General features: G+C 41.5%; 1 protein-coding gene across 1 annotated transcript in view; it reads left to right on the top strand.

Moving 5' to 3' along the window:
• The window catches only part of plcg1 (phospholipase C, gamma 1), a 31,216-nt gene extending 11,767 nt beyond the window's left edge, over positions 1-19,449 (top strand). Inside the window, exons 8-33 of the mRNA XM_082518341.1 lie at positions 253-275; positions 364-433; positions 524-625; positions 2,244-2,362; positions 2,866-2,951; positions 3,393-3,513; positions 3,776-3,944; positions 4,042-4,164; positions 4,518-4,619; positions 4,793-4,980; positions 5,410-5,610; positions 5,702-5,821; positions 5,935-6,115; positions 6,267-6,344; positions 6,443-6,546; positions 6,766-6,859; positions 7,011-7,080; positions 8,265-8,428; positions 8,551-8,647; positions 8,752-8,976; positions 9,090-9,238; positions 9,868-9,982; positions 10,976-11,137; positions 14,593-14,681; positions 15,951-16,216; positions 16,329-19,449. Of these exons, the coding sequence (XP_082374467.1) occupies positions 253-275; positions 364-433; positions 524-625; positions 2,244-2,362; positions 2,866-2,951; positions 3,393-3,513; positions 3,776-3,944; positions 4,042-4,164; positions 4,518-4,619; positions 4,793-4,980; positions 5,410-5,610; positions 5,702-5,821; positions 5,935-6,115; positions 6,267-6,344; positions 6,443-6,546; positions 6,766-6,859; positions 7,011-7,080; positions 8,265-8,428; positions 8,551-8,647; positions 8,752-8,976; positions 9,090-9,238; positions 9,868-9,982; positions 10,976-11,137; positions 14,593-14,681; positions 15,951-16,216; positions 16,329-16,365 (3,255 nt within the window). The 3' untranslated portion in view covers positions 16,366-19,449. The remainder of the gene's footprint in view (positions 1-252; positions 276-363; positions 434-523; positions 626-2,243; positions 2,363-2,865; positions 2,952-3,392; positions 3,514-3,775; positions 3,945-4,041; positions 4,165-4,517; positions 4,620-4,792; positions 4,981-5,409; positions 5,611-5,701; positions 5,822-5,934; positions 6,116-6,266; positions 6,345-6,442; positions 6,547-6,765; positions 6,860-7,010; positions 7,081-8,264; positions 8,429-8,550; positions 8,648-8,751; positions 8,977-9,089; positions 9,239-9,867; positions 9,983-10,975; positions 11,138-14,592; positions 14,682-15,950; positions 16,217-16,328) is intronic.
• Positions 19,450-19,718: the final 269 nt, after the last annotated feature.

Below are 19,718 nucleotides of genomic sequence, written 5' to 3'. Positions count from 1 at the left end.
TCCCATCTGTCCGTCCTCAAATGGCTTCAAGATCAATATGCACCAGCTAAAAACCCACCAAACCTCTCTGGTGGAAGCCATTAGGACACACAAACACACACACACACACACAGATAAGAAGGCAGGCAAGCAGGGGTCAGATAAAATGGATAACCTCAGTGCCCTCCCCCACCTCACAGGATGTCTAACACTGAAAGTGCAGCGCTTTGATTAATTACTTTAAATGTTTTTTGTCTCTTTACTATCTTTTAGATGGAAATCCCATTTCTTCAAAGGTAGGCATACAAAACGCACACACATACAGTGATGTTTTCTCTTGCATCACGGTTGTTTGCTGAAATTAACCAGTACTTTTTCTATCAGGTTCATTGATAGACCAGAACAGAGGATTTCCCTGGAGGACTTCAAGAGCTTCCTCTTGGAGTCTCAAAAGGTATTCTCTCGGTTGTTGGACATTTACATACTTTATTGCCGATTTGTTTTCTTTCCATGCTCTAATGCATGTTTGTGTTTGCTGTTGCAGGAGATGTGGGCCACAGATAACAACAAAGTGCAAGAGTTTATGTTCGGCTACCTGAAAGACCCCCTGAGGGAAGTGGAGCAGCCTTATTTCCAGCAAGACGAGGTATGCGCACCTCGATGCCTCACTCTTTCTTTTCCCCCCTTTTCTCACTTGTGTTCTTGTGTTTTTTTTCTGGGTCTTCGCTCACTAACGGAAAAATGTACCATGTTTTCATAGGTTATGTTTTCCGATTTCCCCCCTGTGTTGTTAGTGTGGGAGGGAGATGCTCAGAAATTAACATGACTGGCCATGATCTTGGCCCTGAAGCACCTCCTCCTACACAGATATAAAAGGTTGAGTGTAGTGCGGCATGACAGTTCTGCAGAAAGCGAAGGATGATTTTTGTGGTCACCGTAAATCATGAATAAAAGAGGAAAGTGGGACAAGCGAGCCTGCAGGAGGTGATGCTGTGTCTTCGTGCCAGAGGATGTTAGGTCACTGGTGCCCAGGCCTTGATTATGTGCAAAGAAAAGCCCATGAATAGTTAAAAAAAATAGATACTTTATTTTAAATATTATCACTACATGGAAATTATTATAGTTGAAGTTTAATGGGAATCTGATATGTACAAATCCTACTCTAATGTGATGTTTTTATTTGCTGATTATGGAATCCAATGTCATTATGTGTTTAATACACAAGTTAAATCTAAGAATCTGGATTAAGCAATTATGACAATAATTATGACATTTTGAACCCCACATGTTCCCCAGATGTTCCATCTCAGTTTTTCTTAGTTTTTGTAATTTATTCATGTTGGCAGTTGTGCATGGTCAGTGTTTTTTTTTAGAAGCATTCATATTATTTTGACATGAAACATTTATCTTAGTACTTTATCTTGTACTTTTCCTACTTGTTAGCATGTGTACAAGTTGACTGCCCTGTGGTTTAGAGCAGCGGTCCCCAACCCCCGGGCCTCGGACCGGTACCGGTCCGTGAGTCGTTTGGTACCGGGCCGCGAGAGTAGAGGCTCAGGTGTGAAATGTATAGTTTTCAGGGTTTTTTGTTATCGTTTTTATCGTTAACTCGGTTTTCCTGGGTCTTTTCACGTGTGTTATGAATAAATCTTCTTTGTTTTCGGTACCGGTACTACTTTTATTTTGTTGTATTTATCCGCGACACCTTAAAGGCCGGTCCGTGAAAATATTGTCGGGCATAAACCGGTCCGTGGCGCAAAAAAGGTTGGAGACCGTTGGTTTAGAGCATTTGTGTTGTTTAAGCATTAGGAAATGTGCCAGAAAAATGTATATTTGCAAGGTGTACCTGCTTACAGGATAGATGGGATCGTGCAGTGAAATGTTTAGGTTTTGTATTTGTTTTGTTTTTTTACTTTATATCTTGGAATTTAGAATTATATTGAAACCAAGATAGACCTTTTCACCAGTAACATAAAAATAACAATAATTTTGGTGGAAACACAAACTCAACAGTTCTCACAGTCCAAAGGCTGGATCAGAACTTGGCAGTTCGCCTCTCCTTGGGGGCTCTAGTGCATGCCTGTGCATACAAACAGGTGTTGAGCCACTTCTTAAATGCCTTAAGCAACGGTGCCCTGATTCCTGAGTATTTAGGTCAGATGTTTTTAAGAATCTGATCATTATCATTTCAGTGCCACGTCGGTATATTGCTAGGGTCTGCAATTCTTCCCACTTTTCACTGCTCCTCATTCTCTCTTGTGTAGTTCCTCACATACCTGTTCTCCAAAGAGAACACCATCTGGGATTCCTCCCTGGACCAAGTGTGTCCTGAGAATATGAACAACCCCCTGTCTCACTACTGGATCTCCTCTTCGCACAACACGTAAGCATGAAGGGCATTTATGCATGTGTCTGGTTTGCCTGCTTTAATTGGGCCCTGGGAATGCTGGAGTTCTTGAAACCTCTGCCCAAAAAGAGGTCTTTTGAACTGGCTTCACACATCAGATAAAAGTGTATTATTTAACAATCTCTTTCCCGAATGAGATCAGGCGTTTATTTTGCAGGAAAATGTATTTTTCCTCCCATTGAAAAGTGTGTGAAAGTCGGCGCAAGTAATTCTGTACTAAATGTGAAACAATGCTCATTGGAGCAACGGAATGAAAGTTTCCCATGTTGCTTTGATTAGGCTTGAATTGACTGACTGAATGAGTAAGAAGTATTTATCCGGTCAACAGAGGAGAACGAGCCCTTTTGATATGACTGTATTGATTTATTTATGTAATCACCATAAAAAGTGTGTTCGTGTGTTAAGACACTCCCTGACATGTTAATCCTGTGTGGCTGTGTGTTTTGTGTACGTACTTGACAATGTGTGCTTATTTTTAGCTACCTGACAGGAGACCAGTTTTCCAGTGAATCGTCCTTGGAGGCATACGCACGCTGTCTGAGGATGGGCTGTCGCTGTATTGAATGTAGGAACACACACACACACACACACACACACACACACACACACACACACACACACACACACACACACACACACTGGAAGGTGTACGGTTTACCCACGAGTAGTAAATCACCACTGCTTGACTTTTAACCAACTAATTAACTTTTACCCACTTTCTTATCCTTCACAGCTCGACTTTTAAGCCCAGCTAATACACCCTTAACCAGGTCCTCACATGCAAATACTTATGCAACCGTTCCCGATATTGCTTTTCAGCAAACCCTTGTCAGGCAGGTTTCTATAAATAAGACTTGTTTGTTGTAGATCTTGTTTGCCTTGAAACATACAGATCCTGCAATTGTCTCGTCACTCACACACATCTGTTGATTTTCTTTATCCTTAAAGGATAAAAGATAAAATGATGTTACATGCATGTGTCTATGTTTTTTTTTTTTTTCTTCAGTGGACTGCTGGGATGGCCCTGAGGGAATGCCAGTCATCTACCATGGGCACACCCTTACAACCAAAATCAAGTTTTCTGATGTCTTGACCACCATCAAAGAGCACGCCTTTGTCACATCTGAGTGAGTGTGCATGACAACGCGCTATTCTTGTTTTGTTTTGTTTTCTTCTCTTTTTATGACTGTCAGTGGGGATGTGGTGATTAACAAGCTAAGAGATGGTGAAGATAAAGAGATGACGGGCACACACTAATGTAGAAACACTGTAGGCAGGCCACAGTGACATCACTGTGAGAAAATAAAAGTCACATCAGAACAAAGTTAAACAAGGGGTTTCCTTGGATTTGCCACTCCTCTGAGGTTGAATCGGTGGTCCCTTTTACAGATATCCCATCATCCTGTCCATAGAGGACCACTGTAGTATTGTGCAGCAGAGGAATATGGCCACTCACTTTAAGAAGGTGTTTGGAGACATGCTTCTAACCAAGGCAGTGGATATCGCAGCAGATGGGCTGCCCTCACCCAATCAGCTCAAGAGGAAGATCCTCATCAAGGTCAGAGCCTCTTGGAGTCATGAGAAATCTTTTGATTTTTGGGGGGTGGGGATTAGTAACCTTACTCTGTCTGTCCTTCTCCTCTTATCTGATGCAGCATAAGAAGCTCGCAGAAGGCAGTGCCTATGAGGAGGTGTCCACCACCACTCCCTACTCAGAGAATGATATCAGCAACTCCATTAAAAATGGCATCCTGTACCTGGAAGATCCCATTAACCATGTAAGCATGTTCAGTGTATAAATAGTTTCTGAATCCTGCACGAGAAAGAATTTTTGGGCAGAAATGGTCAGAAAAGAAAAACTAGCTTCTGTATCACATATGCTTTATGTGGTGTTTATCAGTAAAAACATGAAAAATCAAGTTAAGACAAATTATGTTGCAGTCTTCCTTTATCATCTCTTACACTTACAATTATAACTCAGACATGCTTTATCAGCATTTTTTCCTTGGGATATCAAGTTCTTATTCTGTATCATCTTGTGCCACTTTGCACTGTAACACATGGATCTTGTAAATATTTGATCCAGCTATTTGAACTAACAATCTGTCTCATTTCTCTCCCTTCATCCCAGGAGTGGTACCCTCATTTTTTTGTTCTGACCAGCAGTAAGATCTACTACTCAGAAGAGACCTCCAGTAACCCGGGAAACGATGATGAGGAGGAGCACAGAGAGGTTAGTAGGTCTGACCTGCTGCTGAAGTACAGAAATAATTTTTGAGCGTGAACATTTGTTCGCATTGTTCGGAATTTGATGCAATTTTAATATTTAGAGGTCTGTGGGAGGCTCTTATTTAGAGATAAAGTATGTAGATACACATAAAGTGAACACATCTTGAATCTTCCCAGGTGTCCTATGGTATGGATCAACATGTGACAGAGAAATGGTTTCATGGAAAGCTTGGTGCTGGGCGGGATGGACGGCAGATAGCCGAGAGGCTGCTGTCTGAGTACTGCCTGGAGACTGGAGCTCCTGATGGCTCCTTCCTAGTTCGGGAGAGCGAGACTTTTGTCGGAGACTACACCTTGTCTTTCTGGTAAGTACACATATTTTGTATTTAAAAAAACATCTATTGGATTTCAGGGTGGAAACGGTAATTTAGGGGAAATCACTTTTAAGTATAGGAAACTTTAACTTGTATGTAGAAAACTAGCACGTGCCACTAAAATATAACCAAATTTAAGTGTTGCACTGGCAGATCAGTCACAGTGTGGCGTGTGATCTGTCTGATATTATGAGCTCTTTGTGAAAGGAGGGCAGGACAGATCAGTCTCTGTTATTTACCTGCAAGCTATGGGAACAATGTAGAGATGGTATCACAAGGCAGTTTGTTAAAGATGAACAAGAGTTCACGTGTTCTTAACTTGTTTATCAAACTGGAAGAAAAACTGACCTTTCATTGTATCTCTCTCTATCTCTCTCTCTCTCTCTCTCTCTCTCTCCATGCCTCCCATCTCTGCAACAGGCGCTCGGGGCGGGTGCAGCACTGTCGCATCCACTCTCGTCAGGAGGCAGGCAGCCCAAAGTTCTACCTGACTGACAACCTGGTATTTGACACGCTCTTTGCTCTGATTACCCACTACCAGCAGGTGGCGCTGCGCTGTAACGAATTTGAGATGAAGCTGACTGAGCCGGTACCTCAGACCAATGCTCACGAGAGCAAAGAGTGAGTACACATATGCATTTTCAAAGATTACTGAGAAAGTGCTGAATTTATTACGTGATGTGCATCATATTTTTGTTTTTGTTTGTCGCAGGTGGTACCACGCCAACCTCTCCAGGAGCCATGCAGAGAACATGTTGATGAGGGTTCCTCGCGATGGGGCTTTTCTAGTCAGGAAAAGGGCAGAGCCCAACTCCTTTGCCATTTCATTCAGGTAACTTAGTTGCCAGTTTAAATCTTAGATGATCAGCATATTGAGTGTACATGCACATAAATGCCTTGTATCATTGTTATTTAGCAGAGTTCTCTCTTTGGGTTTCTTCACAGAGCCGAGGGTAAAATAAAGCACTGTCGTGTGCAGCAGGAGGGTCAGACCGTGGTGCTGGGCACCTCAGAGTTTGACAGCCTTGTAGATCTTATTAGCTACTATGAGAAGCACCCTTTGTACCGTAAAATGAAACTACGCTATCCCATCAACGAGGACACACTGGAGAAGATAGGCACTGCTGTAAGTACCACATTATACAGTCTACAAAGGAAACGTCTGGCCAGTGAAAAATGCTGTATTGTTTCATGGCATTATGCTAGTTTCATTCTGTGGTGAAATCACCACCAGCCTAGCAAAAAGAAAAACAAACTCATAATGTATTGCCCAATAGGAGCCAGACTACGGGTCACTGTATGAGGGAAGGAATCCAGGCTTTTATGTGGAGGCTAATCAAATGCCAACATTTAAGGTAAGAGTGCAGGATGGAGAAATCGACAGTTAGCTGAGATCTGCAACATCAACACTTGGACATGTAAACATGACGTAACCTTGTGTGCTGTCTTTCAGTGCACGGTGCGAGCCATGTATGAGTATAAAGCCCAGAGAGACGATGAGCTTTCCTTCACTAAGAATGCTATCATCTCTAATGTGGAAAAACAGGAAGGGGGATGGTAAGTGAGTGGCATCAAATCCATTCAGGAAGTAGCTCTTAATTATTAATTTAGACTGCAAATACGTGCTTAGCATTAGAGAACTACGGTAAATTTGTGAATGACACATTTAAAATTCTCTTAGCTGTCCTGGGATCATTTTCTAAATATGAAAGGCTTCTAAATATTTACAAACCACATCCCTTGTCTCTTTACCCCTCCCGCCTCTTCTTCTTTCAGGTGGAAGGGTGACTGTGGAGGAAAGAAGCAGATGTGGTTTCCGGCAAACTACGTGGAGGAGATCAGTCCGTCAGCAGCCGAGCCTGATAGAACTGTGAGGATCAAACCCTTAAAACGAGATGCTTACTCAAGCACATTTTTTTGTATTTATTTAAAGAGAAATGAGTACACCTTCTCCCACCACAGTGAGGTCATTCATGTCTTCATTTACAAAGATACATATGTGCTCTGTTTTCTGTCAACAGGAGATGACAGAAAACAGTCCTCTTGGAGATATGCTGAGAGGAAGTCTTGATGTGTCTGCCTGTCAGATTAGTAAGTAGCACCTTCGCTTCCTGTAGCAAGTCACCTTGAGAGCAGTAAACCCCTACTAACTGCTTTTAAAAATAAATTTAATTGTAGGACACAGTCATCACTAGGGCTGGGCAAAATGATTATTTTCCTAATCGATGAATCTACCGATTAATTTTTCAATCCGATTCTGTTTTGATTGGATTTGATTATCGATTATTTCCGCATTATTTGACTTGTATAGCAATTTCACATTTACTAATTTATGTATCTCAATGAAAACACAAATTTCTTCATTTCAACACCTTTTAATAAAAAAATTGCAAAATAAAGTTGTAGTAGTACAATCTTATATTAGAGATAGCATTTAACAAGAAATGAAATGTGCAAAGTGCATAGCCGTCGTGCTTCCTTTTCTGTTAAAATATCCCCATACTGTAGAACTGCGTGTTCGGGTGGAATGATTTAAGTCGACTGCGGCTGCCTCACTCGTGTTGCCGCTACTCACTGCCGCCATGTCTGTTTTGAAAGTGACGACGCGTCGGCGTAATCGATTACGTCGACACGTCACCCCGGCCCTAGTCATCACTCTCTTTATTGTTATTTTTCTCCATTATCAGCCTCTTAGTTTAATAAGTCTTCTCTGTTTTTATTATTACTGTTGCTTTTCTCTCCGATTTGCATTTGATATGTTATTGACATCCTGCAGCCTTGTCAGTACACCCCTATTAGGTCTGGCACATGCTGCCTTGCATTGTTAACCTGAGTCCGTTTGTCCATCTGGGTGGCTCGTTGGCACCATCTAGTGGTAGTATGAAAGATGAGCTAAAAATGCTCAGAAAGTAATTGCATTCATTTACAAAAACATGAATGTTTTAATTAAAAAAAAACCCAACTATATTCTAAAAGGGATTATTTGGTTTTATATAATCCTTTCATTCTTTAAAAATAACTCCTTGCTGAATGTTATCACTTATTGTCTAATACTGGATGATACAGATGGTTTACAATAATTGCTATGGATTTGTCATCTTGGGCTCTTCTCAGGTGGTTCTTCTCCACCATGTTTTCTTCCTTTGCTTATGGTCTGTTAGTCTAGTATGTCCATGATTTCAGCACCAGCCTCATTTATTTACTTTTTTAAAACCGTCATTACTTCCATTTATTGGTTCCCTTTTTCTAACTTTTTTCTTTTTTTTTCTCTTCAGATGTTCGTACCGAAGGGAAAGGCAGCAGGCCTTATGTTTTCACCCTGACACAGAATACCCCTGTGCGGATAGGCATACCGCTCGACATCGCTGCAAACACGCAAGAAGAGCTCAAGGAATGGGTGTTCAAGATCCGTGAGGTCACCTTGACCTCAGAGGCCAAGGTAAATATACAGAAATAATATGCTTCACATGAAATGCACTCACACTTTGGGTTTAAGCTGAGCAGTGATGTGCCTCACTGTTGGTACTACTATATTTATACTTGTGCCATGTCTGTGGCCAGATAGAAGAGGGGAAGATGATGGAAAGGAGGAAGAAGATTGCACTGGAATTATCTGACCTTGTCATCTACTGTAGGCCTGTGCCATTTGATGAAGAAAGTAAGAACTATGTGCACTCACTCACCTGCACACATAATAAAAAGAAAAACACCAAATGCAGATGGGGTCACATTTCTCTTTTGTCGTCGCTTTTTTTTTTTTAGAGATTGGCACAGAGCGAGCCTGTTTCCGGGATATGTCATCCTTCCCTGAAACCAAGGCAGAGAAATACGTCAACAAAATCAAGGGGAAGAAGTTCCTGCAGTACAATCGGCTGCAGCTGTCCAGGATCTACCCCAGAGGCCAGAGATTAGACTCTTCTAACTATGACCCGCTCCCCATGTGGCTCTGCGGATCTCAGCTGGTAGCACTTAACTTCCAGACAGGAGGTATCTTCTCTTCCCTTCTGAGAGCAAAGCTGGAAGACAGACAGTACATTTCATTTGTTTACGTGTTTTTTACATTTTTTTCCTTCTATTCCTTCCTCTTTCCCTCCCTGCAGACAAGCCCATGCAGATGAACCAGGCCCTGTTCATGCTGAACGGAAGAAGTGGCTACGTCCTTCAGCCGCCCATCATGAGGGACGACAACTTTGATCCCTTTGACAGACAAACACTACGGGGTGTGGAGCAAGTCAGTCTAGAGATTGAGGTACAGTAGACTGAGGACTGGATTTTTCTGCTTTCGGGTGTGATGCAGATGTGCAGAAACGAGTCTGCCCTTCATCTCTTTGGGATAAATGAAGCGGGTGGTGGTTATGGAGACAGACAAGCTGAAACTGACAGGTGGTGTTTTGTTAACAGTGTGATTGTAGTTGCCCACTGGAGCAGCAGCAGTGATTGTAACACAGCTCGGAGAGGTAACCGAGGTACTTTACAAAACCTAGCAACCAATTGCTGCAATTTACATATAAATACATTCCCCTTTAGTTGCAGATGTAATAATATTTTTTGATTAAAGGTAACTCACTTTTCATAAATTATGAATAAACATTCATGAACTTGTTTAGAAATCAAGTCAGGAAGCTCATTGTTGTTTCTTCACTGTGAGACTCACTGACTGCTTCCAATGGTGTACTGCAAACACTGCTCATAGTCATGCTTTTAATTACACATGTTTAAAGGAGGAGTTCAACCTGTAGTTCAAACACTCAGTTAGCAATTGAGCAGAAAAACACATTATAAGATGTCACTGATGGAAAAGCATTGTGTGTTTGTGTGTAGCAACATGTTAATGTAAACAAAAATTCCAAAGACGTAATCGCTTTTTGTCCTCTGAAGGTCTTGGGCTCCCGGCATCTGCCCAAGCATGGACGTGGCATCGTTTGCCCTCTGATTGAGATCGAGGTGTGCGGAGCGGAGTACGACAGCGCCAAGCAAAAAACAGACTCTGAAGGTGAAGCTGCTCTTATTTAAACACGAGTTCCTCTGCCAGTAAAGACAGGCCCTGCCAAAACTGGGGAGGAAGAAAAAAAAAAAGCAGTTGCTGTTTACTGGATATATTTTCCTCGTGTAATTTCCTGTATGGTCTGAGGAAAAACAGGAAGTTATACAAACAACTGTGCCATGTGTGGGAATACAAAGGGAAAACATTGAAACTCGCACAGCTCTCATCAGGTCGTTATGACAGAAGAAACACTTTTTTTTTTTTTTAATGTTTTGATGGTTTAATGCATAGATTTTGTTTGCTACATACTTTGATGTGGATACTGGGAAATTTTACTGCAACCTATACTTTATTCTCTAAAATTCCCATCAGTGAGTAAGGACAGGATTTACTTTAGTACAAATTTAAGAAATGTAATCTATACTTATAACGACTTTTTTTTCAGTATATTACTAAAAAGTGGTATATCGGCATATTGTACTGTGGGCTCTAGCAGCATTTGTTCCCATTTATACTTATTTGCCTGTACTGGTTGTACACACACTTTTTAAATGTCAATCATTTTATCAGTGAAGTTCATCACCCCTTTGAATTTGGCACTTATTCAAAACTAGGTCATCAGATAACTTCTGTTACTTTAGATGGCAGATTCTGATGTAAGCCCAGCTCATATTTATCTTTTAAATATAAATACATAAACATAAACTCAAAATTTTAACACATTTGGCATTTCCTTCTGCTGTTTTTTCCTCACTGCTCTCTGGTTCTACAGAAAGGGCAGCGAGCCAAGGAAAAATAATTTTCTGTTAATGACATACTCTCTTTTTTTTTTTTTTTGTCCTGGAAAGGGTTTTATTTCCGTGTAATGTAGAGGTGCAACCTTTATCTAGCAGCTAATTACAGAAGTCTTTATACTGCTGTTACAAGGGAAATATAATTGCACAAATGTTAGAGAATTGAGAATACACCCTTTACATTTTCAATATTTCTTTTCTTCTGTAGCTGATAATGGTCTCAATCCCACTTGGCCGAGAAAGACATTCCAGTTCACCGTGTGCAACTCTGCTTTTGCCTTTCTGCGTTTTGTGGTGTATGAGATCGACATGTTCAACGACCAAAACTTCCTGGCTCAGGCTACGTTCCCCATTCACGGGCTAAAGACAGGTACGCCTTCAACATGTCTGTAAATAGTTTTTACATGTTTTGTTGCTGACTTTAAGTATCTCGGGGTCTTGTTTGAGGTGAGGGGTGAGTAGAGCGGGGGATTGAGTGTAAAAGTGAGTTTTACCAGTCGATCTACATTTATCTGCTCACTTACAGGCATGAGCTTTGGTAGTGACCAATGCAAGCACTGGAAATTAGCTTCTTCTATACAGGGAGTGCAGAATTATTAGGCAAATGAGTATTTTGTCCACATCATCCTCTTCATGCATGTTGTCTTACTCCAAGCTGTATAGACTCGAAAGCCTACTACCAATTAAGCATATTAGGTGATGTGCATCTCTGTAATCAGAAGGGGTGTGGTCTAATGACATCAACACCCTATATCAGGTGTGCATAATCCGGGCTCTAGACTAACTTTTTGCCATGGGCGTGCCGGCACGCCTAACTTTAAAAAGTTAGGCGTGCCGGCACAAAAGTTAGGCGCACACAAATTTTATAATAATTGATATAATATAATGTGTTTTTCTGGATACACTGTGCTTTTTCAGCATTCAAAGATTGATGACACCGTGTCAGAGCACTGGCTATGAATTTCAGAAGGATCAGGCCTTAACAGAAAAGTTAGCAATAGTTCTTTTCCTATTACAGCTACATCCACTTCTGTCGTGCCTAGGCTGCTCACTAGGGCTGGGTATCATCACTGATTTCTATAATCCCTTCAATTCCGGTTTTCAAAGTCCCGATTCGATTCAACTTAGCCTCAGACAGTCAGAAATATTATAATTCTGATCATTTATCAGTACTGACTTCATCAGAATTGTGAACATCACAGCAGATGCCTTTGTGTGAAACTGAGAATAAAACACAGAAAAACATGAAGGAGATTTTCCTGGTCTGGCTTTTTATAGCAGATAACCTTAAAAATATTCTACAATGTTCTGCATATAAAGTTTAAATTTCTTCAGTATTGAACAACAGAAAAAATAGGCTTTCTTGTCCGAGGTCATTTAAGTGAAAAAAAGAAAAGAAAAAGACAGCAGCCGACAGCGCTGTAAACAACGGTAGACTGGTGGGCAATAAGCGAATGAATAAAACAGAAAACAGAGATTGGAGACGGGAAACTGTTCTTGAAGTACAGAGAGAGATAGAGAGAGAGCTAGCTGTGCATGAAGTGTGATTTTAATAGTCGTGGAAGCAAAACAGCAAAATTCATGATGACACTGACCAAATGTGAAGCGCAGTTTGCTGCTTCTTTTGCTGCTGGCTCGGTGAATTTTGGTTCAGCGCAAAAAGACGTAAACACAGCGCGGACCGGACGCATCAGGATCGCTAAGCTCCGACAGCGTGTCCGTCTACGGGCCGTCAGGTGAGAAAGCCGAGAAAGACAAAGTTGATTCTGATGCGTCGGTCCATTCTGTGTTTACGTCTGTGTGTGGAGTGCGTGTACCTGCTCTCATCTGCTGTTTGGTTGTTGTTGAAATGGTTTTGTGAGCTTTAATCTGAGAATCTGGCGTTTATGACAAAACACAGTTATATTTAAAAGTCGATTCAGGATTTAATTAATTGATATCGCTTTATTCAAGCTACTCACCTCCATCTATCCACCTGCACTTTCAACTGGACCACGGCCAATCAGAGAGGTCCCGCCCCTTACTATCTCTGATTGGTTTAGTCCACGATAGGGGCATAATGTGTGTCTGTTGTTGACCACAGGGAAGGTTGCAGATATTTTTTTTTTTTTTTTTTTTTTGCTACCCGAACAGTTGGTCGCACAGGTGCAACCAAATTAATTTTTTTTAGCCGCACCACTGAAAAATTTGGTCGCATTTGCGACCAAATTGGTCGCACTCTAGAGCCCTGATAATTATTAGGCAACGTCCTTTCCTTTGGCAAAATGGGTCAAAAGAAGGACTTGACAGGCTCAGAAAAGTCAAAAATAGTGAGATATCTTGCAGAGGGATGCAGCAGTCTCAAAATTGCAAAGCTTCTGAAGCGTGATCATCGAACAATCAAGCGTTTCATTCAAAATAGTCAACAGGGTCGCAAGAAGCGTGTGGAAAAACCAAGGCGCAAAATAACTGCCCATGAACTGAGAAAAGTCAAGCGTGCAGCCGCCAAGATGCCACTTGCCACCAGTTTGGCCATATTTCAGAGCTGCAACATCACTGGAGTGCCCAAAAGCACAAGGTGTGCAATACTCAGAGACATGGCCAAGGTAAGAAAGGCTGAAAGACGACCACCACTGAACAAGACACACAAGCTGAAACGTCAAGACTGGGCCAAGAAATATCTCAAGACTGGTTTTCCTAAGGTTTTATGGACTGATGAAATGAGAGTGAGTCTTGATGGGCCAGATGGATGGGCCCGTGGCTGGATTGGTAAAGGGCAGAGAGCTCCAGTCCGACTCGGACGCCAGCAAGGTGGAGGTAGAGTACTGGTTTGGGCTGGTATCATCAAAGATGAGCTTGTGGGGCCTTTTCGGGTTGAGGATGGAGTCAAGCTCAACTCCCAGTCCTACTGCCAGTTTCTGGAAGACACCTTCTTCAAGCAGTGGTACAGGAAGAAGTCTGCATCCTTCAAGAAAAACATGATCTTCATGCAGGACAATGCTCCATCACACGCGTCCAAGTACTCCACAGCGTGGCTGGCAAGAAAGGGTATAAAAGAAGAAAAACTAATGACATGGCCACCTTGTTCACCTGATCTGAACCCCATTGAGAACCTGTGGTCCATCATCAAATGTGAGATTTACAAGGAGGGAAAACAGTACACCTCTCTGAACAGTGTCTGGGAGGCTGTGGTTGCTGCTGCACGCAATGTTGATGGTGAACAGATCAAAACACTGACAGAATCCATGGATGGCAGGCTTTTGAGTGTCCTTGCAAAGAAAGGTGGCTATATTGGTCGCTGATTTGTTTTTGTTTTGTTTTTGAATGTCAGAAATGTATATTTGTGAATGTGGAGATGTTATATTGGTTTCACTGGTAAAAATAAATAATTGAAATGGGTATATATTTGTTTTTTGTTAAGTTGCCTAATAATTATGCACAGTAATAGTCACCTGCACACACAGATATCCCCCTAAAATAGCTAAAACTAAAAACTACTTCCAAAAACATTCAGCTTTGATATTAATGAGATTTTTGGGTTCATTGAGAACATGGTTGTTGTTCAATAATAAAATTATTCCTCAAAAATACAACTTGCCTAATAATTCTGCACTCCCTGTAGTGTGGCAGATATCTTCCATAGAGAAGGCCGCTACTCTTTCATATTCAAAGGAGCCAGCTGAGGAGTTTCACATATCTGACTAGTTAGGGTATCTCCCCAGAAGACCTGGAGGAGGTGGTGTGTGTGTGACTGCCTCCCCAATTGGCAAAAAATGGATGGATGGATCTTTTTGCAGACCACTAATAAAAAATAAATAAATAAATCTTTTGCTTCTGTCTTTATAGGTTACCGGTCAGTACCTCTGACGAACAGCTACAACGAGGACCTGGAGTTAGCTTCTCTGTTAGTCCACATGGACATAACCAGAGGAAGGGTGAGCTCCACAATGTTTGTACTGTCAACAAACCACTCAAAAACATGCAGACACAACTTGAAGAAGGCCAAGCAGACATATTGCTGACAAATTAGTAATGAGTGCTGTGAAAGCCAGATCTTGATTTTTTTATTTTATTTATTTTCTGCTTTTTAAAAAATTTAAATTTTTTTTATGGAAGAACAAATAGTCAAATGAGCTTTACACAGATTTCGTTACCTTTGGATCGAGGTAAACGTACTCCTACCCTGTTTCATGACTTTATGTAAAGCTAGGTGAACATGTAGCTGTACAGTTACTGAACAAACATGAGAGTGCTTTTACTTTTTGCATCTAACCTAGGTTTTAATTTCCATCGTGTTTAATTTCCTGTATGTTAATAATACCACAGGACAGCCTCTTTTTTTGATTCTTACTTTAAAAGCAGGGGTGAGTGTACCTCATGTCTTAGTAGTGATAGTATACTGTACATGTTTCTGAATTACATGATTTGTATGAAAAACAATTAGCTACTAGCTGGTGCAAAAATGTAAGGGCAGTGACATTAAAAGAAGAAGAAATGCATCACTATTTTAACACTTAAACCATGAGCCCCGACCCCATCACACCGTGTGTATACAAACATAACCCTTCGTTTAACTCAGCCCACCACCCCAGGCTGACTGAGCTTCGGGTGGGATCGCACAATTGAAATACGAGCAGCCACAAACAAAAAAACAAAAACAAACCACCAAATGTATAGTCACACATTAGCCGGCAGGTCTGCAATGAGATTCGTCAGATAGTGAATGGTGCAAAACACCCAAATGGGCCATAAAAGGCTTCCATGTATGAAAAAATATCTCCCTTGGGCCTCTCAGTACAGTGGACTGATGTTTCTGTGTACGAAAGGTGAACGCAATTATTTTTGTTTAAAGCTAATGCTTCATTAGCGGTCCCAGAATTTGCTATTAGTGGACATTGTTGCAGGGGACTCTACTGCTTTTATCTCGAGCATCAATATAAAGCACAGATTTGGAAAAATGAGTCCTTTTAAAAAACACTTCTGCTTGTCTGAGTTAAGTGCTTGTATGTTCTTTGTCTGTAGCTGCCTCCCTCAAATTATTTCTTAATCCCTCCCCAGCTTTTCTTCCCATTTACTTTTGCCTTTATAGTTCATCTTATGTTCTTGAATGACCTGACAAAATTATAAATGCAAGACTTTAAGCTCATCTTTGATTATACAGAGAACCACTAGTGTTTACTCCTTTGTTTTGTTTTTTATTTCAGGATGAAAACGGTGAGGTTCTCAGCCCATTCGCTGCAGTCGGGGCCTCATCAGTGTCGGCAACAGCTCAGTCAGTGCGGGAGCGTTTTGGGGAGCTGAGCTCAGTCTCCTCAACGTCCTCCAGCATGTCTCCTTTGCCTCAGTCTCCAGCCCAGGCCATGGCCTACAGAGGGAGGGAAGGCTCTTTTGAATCCCGCTACCAGTCCCCCATAGATGACTTCAGGGTGTCCCAGGAGACACTGCTGGACATGGACGCGCAAAACAGAAGGTGTGTGTGTGTGTGTGTGGTGTGTCTCTCTTTGTGGTGTTAGATGCCTGTCCAGAGTGTTTTGGACGTGTAGAAGATTACAGACATTATCCTGTCTTTGTCTTCACTTCAGGATCCCGCGGAGGACCAGAGTGGAGAACCGTGTCTAAGTCCAAGCCAATCAGGACGCATTTCTGTTGCAACCCCCCCTTCCTCCTCCCCATCCCCACCACCCAGTCGCCTCTCCCCCGTACCGATGATGTCACTGACTGCTGTGAACAGTTTCCATGGAAACGCCCACCACCGCTTTGGCCTACATTTCAGGCAGCTCTCTCTCCCTCCATTCGCCCAACCCCCCCCCCCCCCTCTCTCTCTCTCTCTCTCTCCCACACTGTCTTTCTGTCTCTGCCCCTCCCTGCCTGCTGCCCAGCCTCTCTTCACCACTTGCCAGACGAGAAGGTGAAGGGAGCATACTCGGACATTAGAGGGGCGAGGGGGGGTCACTAAGAGGAAGCTGACCGCTGTGGGCAAGAAGAAGAAACGACATTCACAGTAGAACAAAAAGCAAGACTGAAAAAGTTCCAGCTCTGGCCTGACTGTTTGTAATCTCTCGTGTTTTCAGTGTGCACAGCTGCTTAGTTTGAAGGCTAAGATGAAGAAAGGGGACAGTTATAGAAGGTATCAGTTTGAAACTGTTTCCAGTTAAGTTTCTTTGCTCTTCTCTATTTGGCGAATATGAATATATATATATATGTATATGTATATATACACATATATATTTATTCCTGCTGTGCTGTTGGCCAGAGAACAGCACCAGCTCACCTGCTCTCAAAGAGCTCCTGTCTCTATGTTTTTAATTATTACGATTATTTAAACCTTTAAACATTCATAATGTGATTTCTTTTTTTATGTACATGTGTAAAACATGAGGGCTCTCACTGCTTTAAAAAAAATTCTCTTCTTTTGTTTTGGGGGGTTTTTTCGGGGGTTTTTTGCAGAGGAAATAGTGTGCCTCCAGCATATCTCCTACCCTAAACTTGGAGTGATATTAAATTTTTATTTTATGTTTTTTTTTTTTTTCCTGTTTGTGTTTGGAGCAGTGAGAGAGCAGATCATATGTTATGCCTGCACATATACACACTTATTTCTAACCTACATTCCAGGAAAAACAAAAAGTGCACATCATTCCGTGTTTGCTGCGTTTCACACGCATTTACAAGCCAGTGTGACACATTGAGACATGTCCTGGGAATCCAACACCTCACTGTGTGATGAAGCAGGACCAGGGATAAACGTTAAGCCAAAAAAAAAAAAGGTCTTATTGTGAGAAATGTGCTTTTTATTTTTTTTTTCCTTCCACTTCTTACTTGTACTACCAATGTGTTACAGGCCATATTTACAGATGTCCTGTCACTCAGAGGGACGAGTCACAGGGCTGTGGGTTACAGCCAAAACATTATCCTGTTCACTCCCCTCAGCAGTGGTTATTATTTACAGTCGCAGTCAGACTTCATATGAGGGACATGAATGTGTGCCTCAAACTACTATAAAAATAATCTAATTAGATTAATTTACAGGGAACACTGTAAATGTTTTAAATTTGTCAGTGCGCCATGATTACTGTAATTATGATGATTGTAATAGTTACCCTTTTAACTATGCAGCCCTTTGTTGCCAGGATTTATGAAGCAGTGGATACTCCTTTGAACTCAGATTTCACGTCGTAAAACTATGTCTGGCCACTTTATTCTGAGCATTTTAATTTGTTCACATTATCTCTTGGCGTAATGGCCACAGATCGGGGACAGTTCATATTAAAGAAAGTGTGTTTTGATTACAACAAATATGTATTCAAATGGTTCTAAGAAAGTGTTTTACTGTAACCAAACAGTTTTAGATATTCTTTGTTTCTTGTTTTGTTTTGTTTTTTAGTTAAAAAGGAAATCTGTATTGACCAGCAGTGGTTGAGTGAGAAGGGTTGAGTTGCCAGTGTTGGGAATAAAGTAATCGTGCCATCTGGTACCCATCACTGGGCCACAGCGACATAAAGGACCGTTCGTGTTTGTGCTGTTGTGGTATTTTTGGGCAGCTTTGTCATAGCTACATGCTGCTTCCAGAATCCAGTGAGGATTACACTGCCTAAGAGGTAATTAAATTGCCACTGCCCTTGGTTTTATTTGTAATGAAATGTGCAAACAAAACAAGAGGGAAAGAAATGGAGGCTTTGTGCAAAACACTGACTGATGGATCGAAGCGAATGCAGAATGCTACATTTCATTATTGTGAACGTTTGTCCAGCTGGTGGATCAGGACCTCCCTTGTGCATTAAGTTCAGGGAGATGTTCTTTCCTGTGATTCTGGGGTAAGAGCAAGATTGACATGAACAGGCAGAGTTAAAGCTTGAATTTTTCTTTGTTTTTTTCTGTAGCTTAGTCATGGATGACAAAGGTAATCTGCGCCTTCATTGAACCCAGAAGGAGCACTTATGGTGTTATCTTTCTAGGTTTGTACTCGAAACAGTGTTTTCTTTGCTTGTACGTGGTGACTATATGATGTAAGCTCAATATTCTTGCTCAGTGTTCAGTCACTGGGGCACACCTAAGCCATATGCTATGATTAGAGGTAAAGGCAGGGTCAGGAGTGAATACTTGAGGTCTCAAAGAAAAAGACAAATGTTGCATTTGCACCCCCATACTAATCCCAAAGCTCCTCCGTGTAACATTTATTTCTCCGATGGATAAGAGCTCACCCTCCAATGCTGCATTGCTCTCATTGCTGAACTGTCTGCTAATGTCTATGTGCCTCGATCTGTGTACACATCACATTGAAGCCACGTCTTTCACCTGCCCCGCTGGGCATAAATCACCTGCACAGCCATGGTACACCCACACAGGTGCTGTCACTTTGCTTCTCTGCACCGTGTGAGCCTCTGCAGACCACGTTTGACTGACATGCCCCCGACTGTACTGTTCACTTCTGTCGAGACAAAACGTACTCCCGCCAACCTGTAATGAGCTCTAATCTGCCAGAATAACCGAGAACACCTGTGTGGGTGCACAGAGCCCTTAACTGTAATTTGAGTTTTGCATTTTTGTTTTTCTCCAGTCTTGTCTGTTTAGTTAGTGACAGCTCCATTTACAACCGCCTTTCTGTAATGTGCCTAAATATGGAGAGGAAGAGTATTCATCTTAATTTTGCCTTTCATATGAAACATATTCAAGCCTGAAAAGTAAATAAAATACTTATTACTTATACATCTTTGTTAGCCTTTCTTTTTTTAAATGTGCTGGTGTGACTCAGTGAGGTTAATTCTTTTCAGTTCCAAGACCAAAATGTAACTGCAACAGGTGTCACTAACTACACTACGCCACAGGAAATCTGTACTGTAGTTTCAATATGAGAATGTGTGAACAGCAGCCTGAAAGTGACCAAAGTGTTGCTGTGCTGAAAGTTTATTATCAATACCTTAAACCCAACGATCTGAAGGCAATTCTACTGTAAAAGAAACATAAGTACATTATTG

This window comes from Aulonocara stuartgranti, assembly GCF_965226115.1.
Source record: "Aulonocara stuartgranti genome assembly, chromosome: 20".
NCBI lineage: Eukaryota > Metazoa > Chordata > Actinopteri > Cichliformes > Cichlidae > Aulonocara > Aulonocara stuartgranti.
The sequence above is the reverse complement of the archived record's forward strand: the minus strand, read 5'-3'. Positions and strand labels throughout refer to the sequence as shown.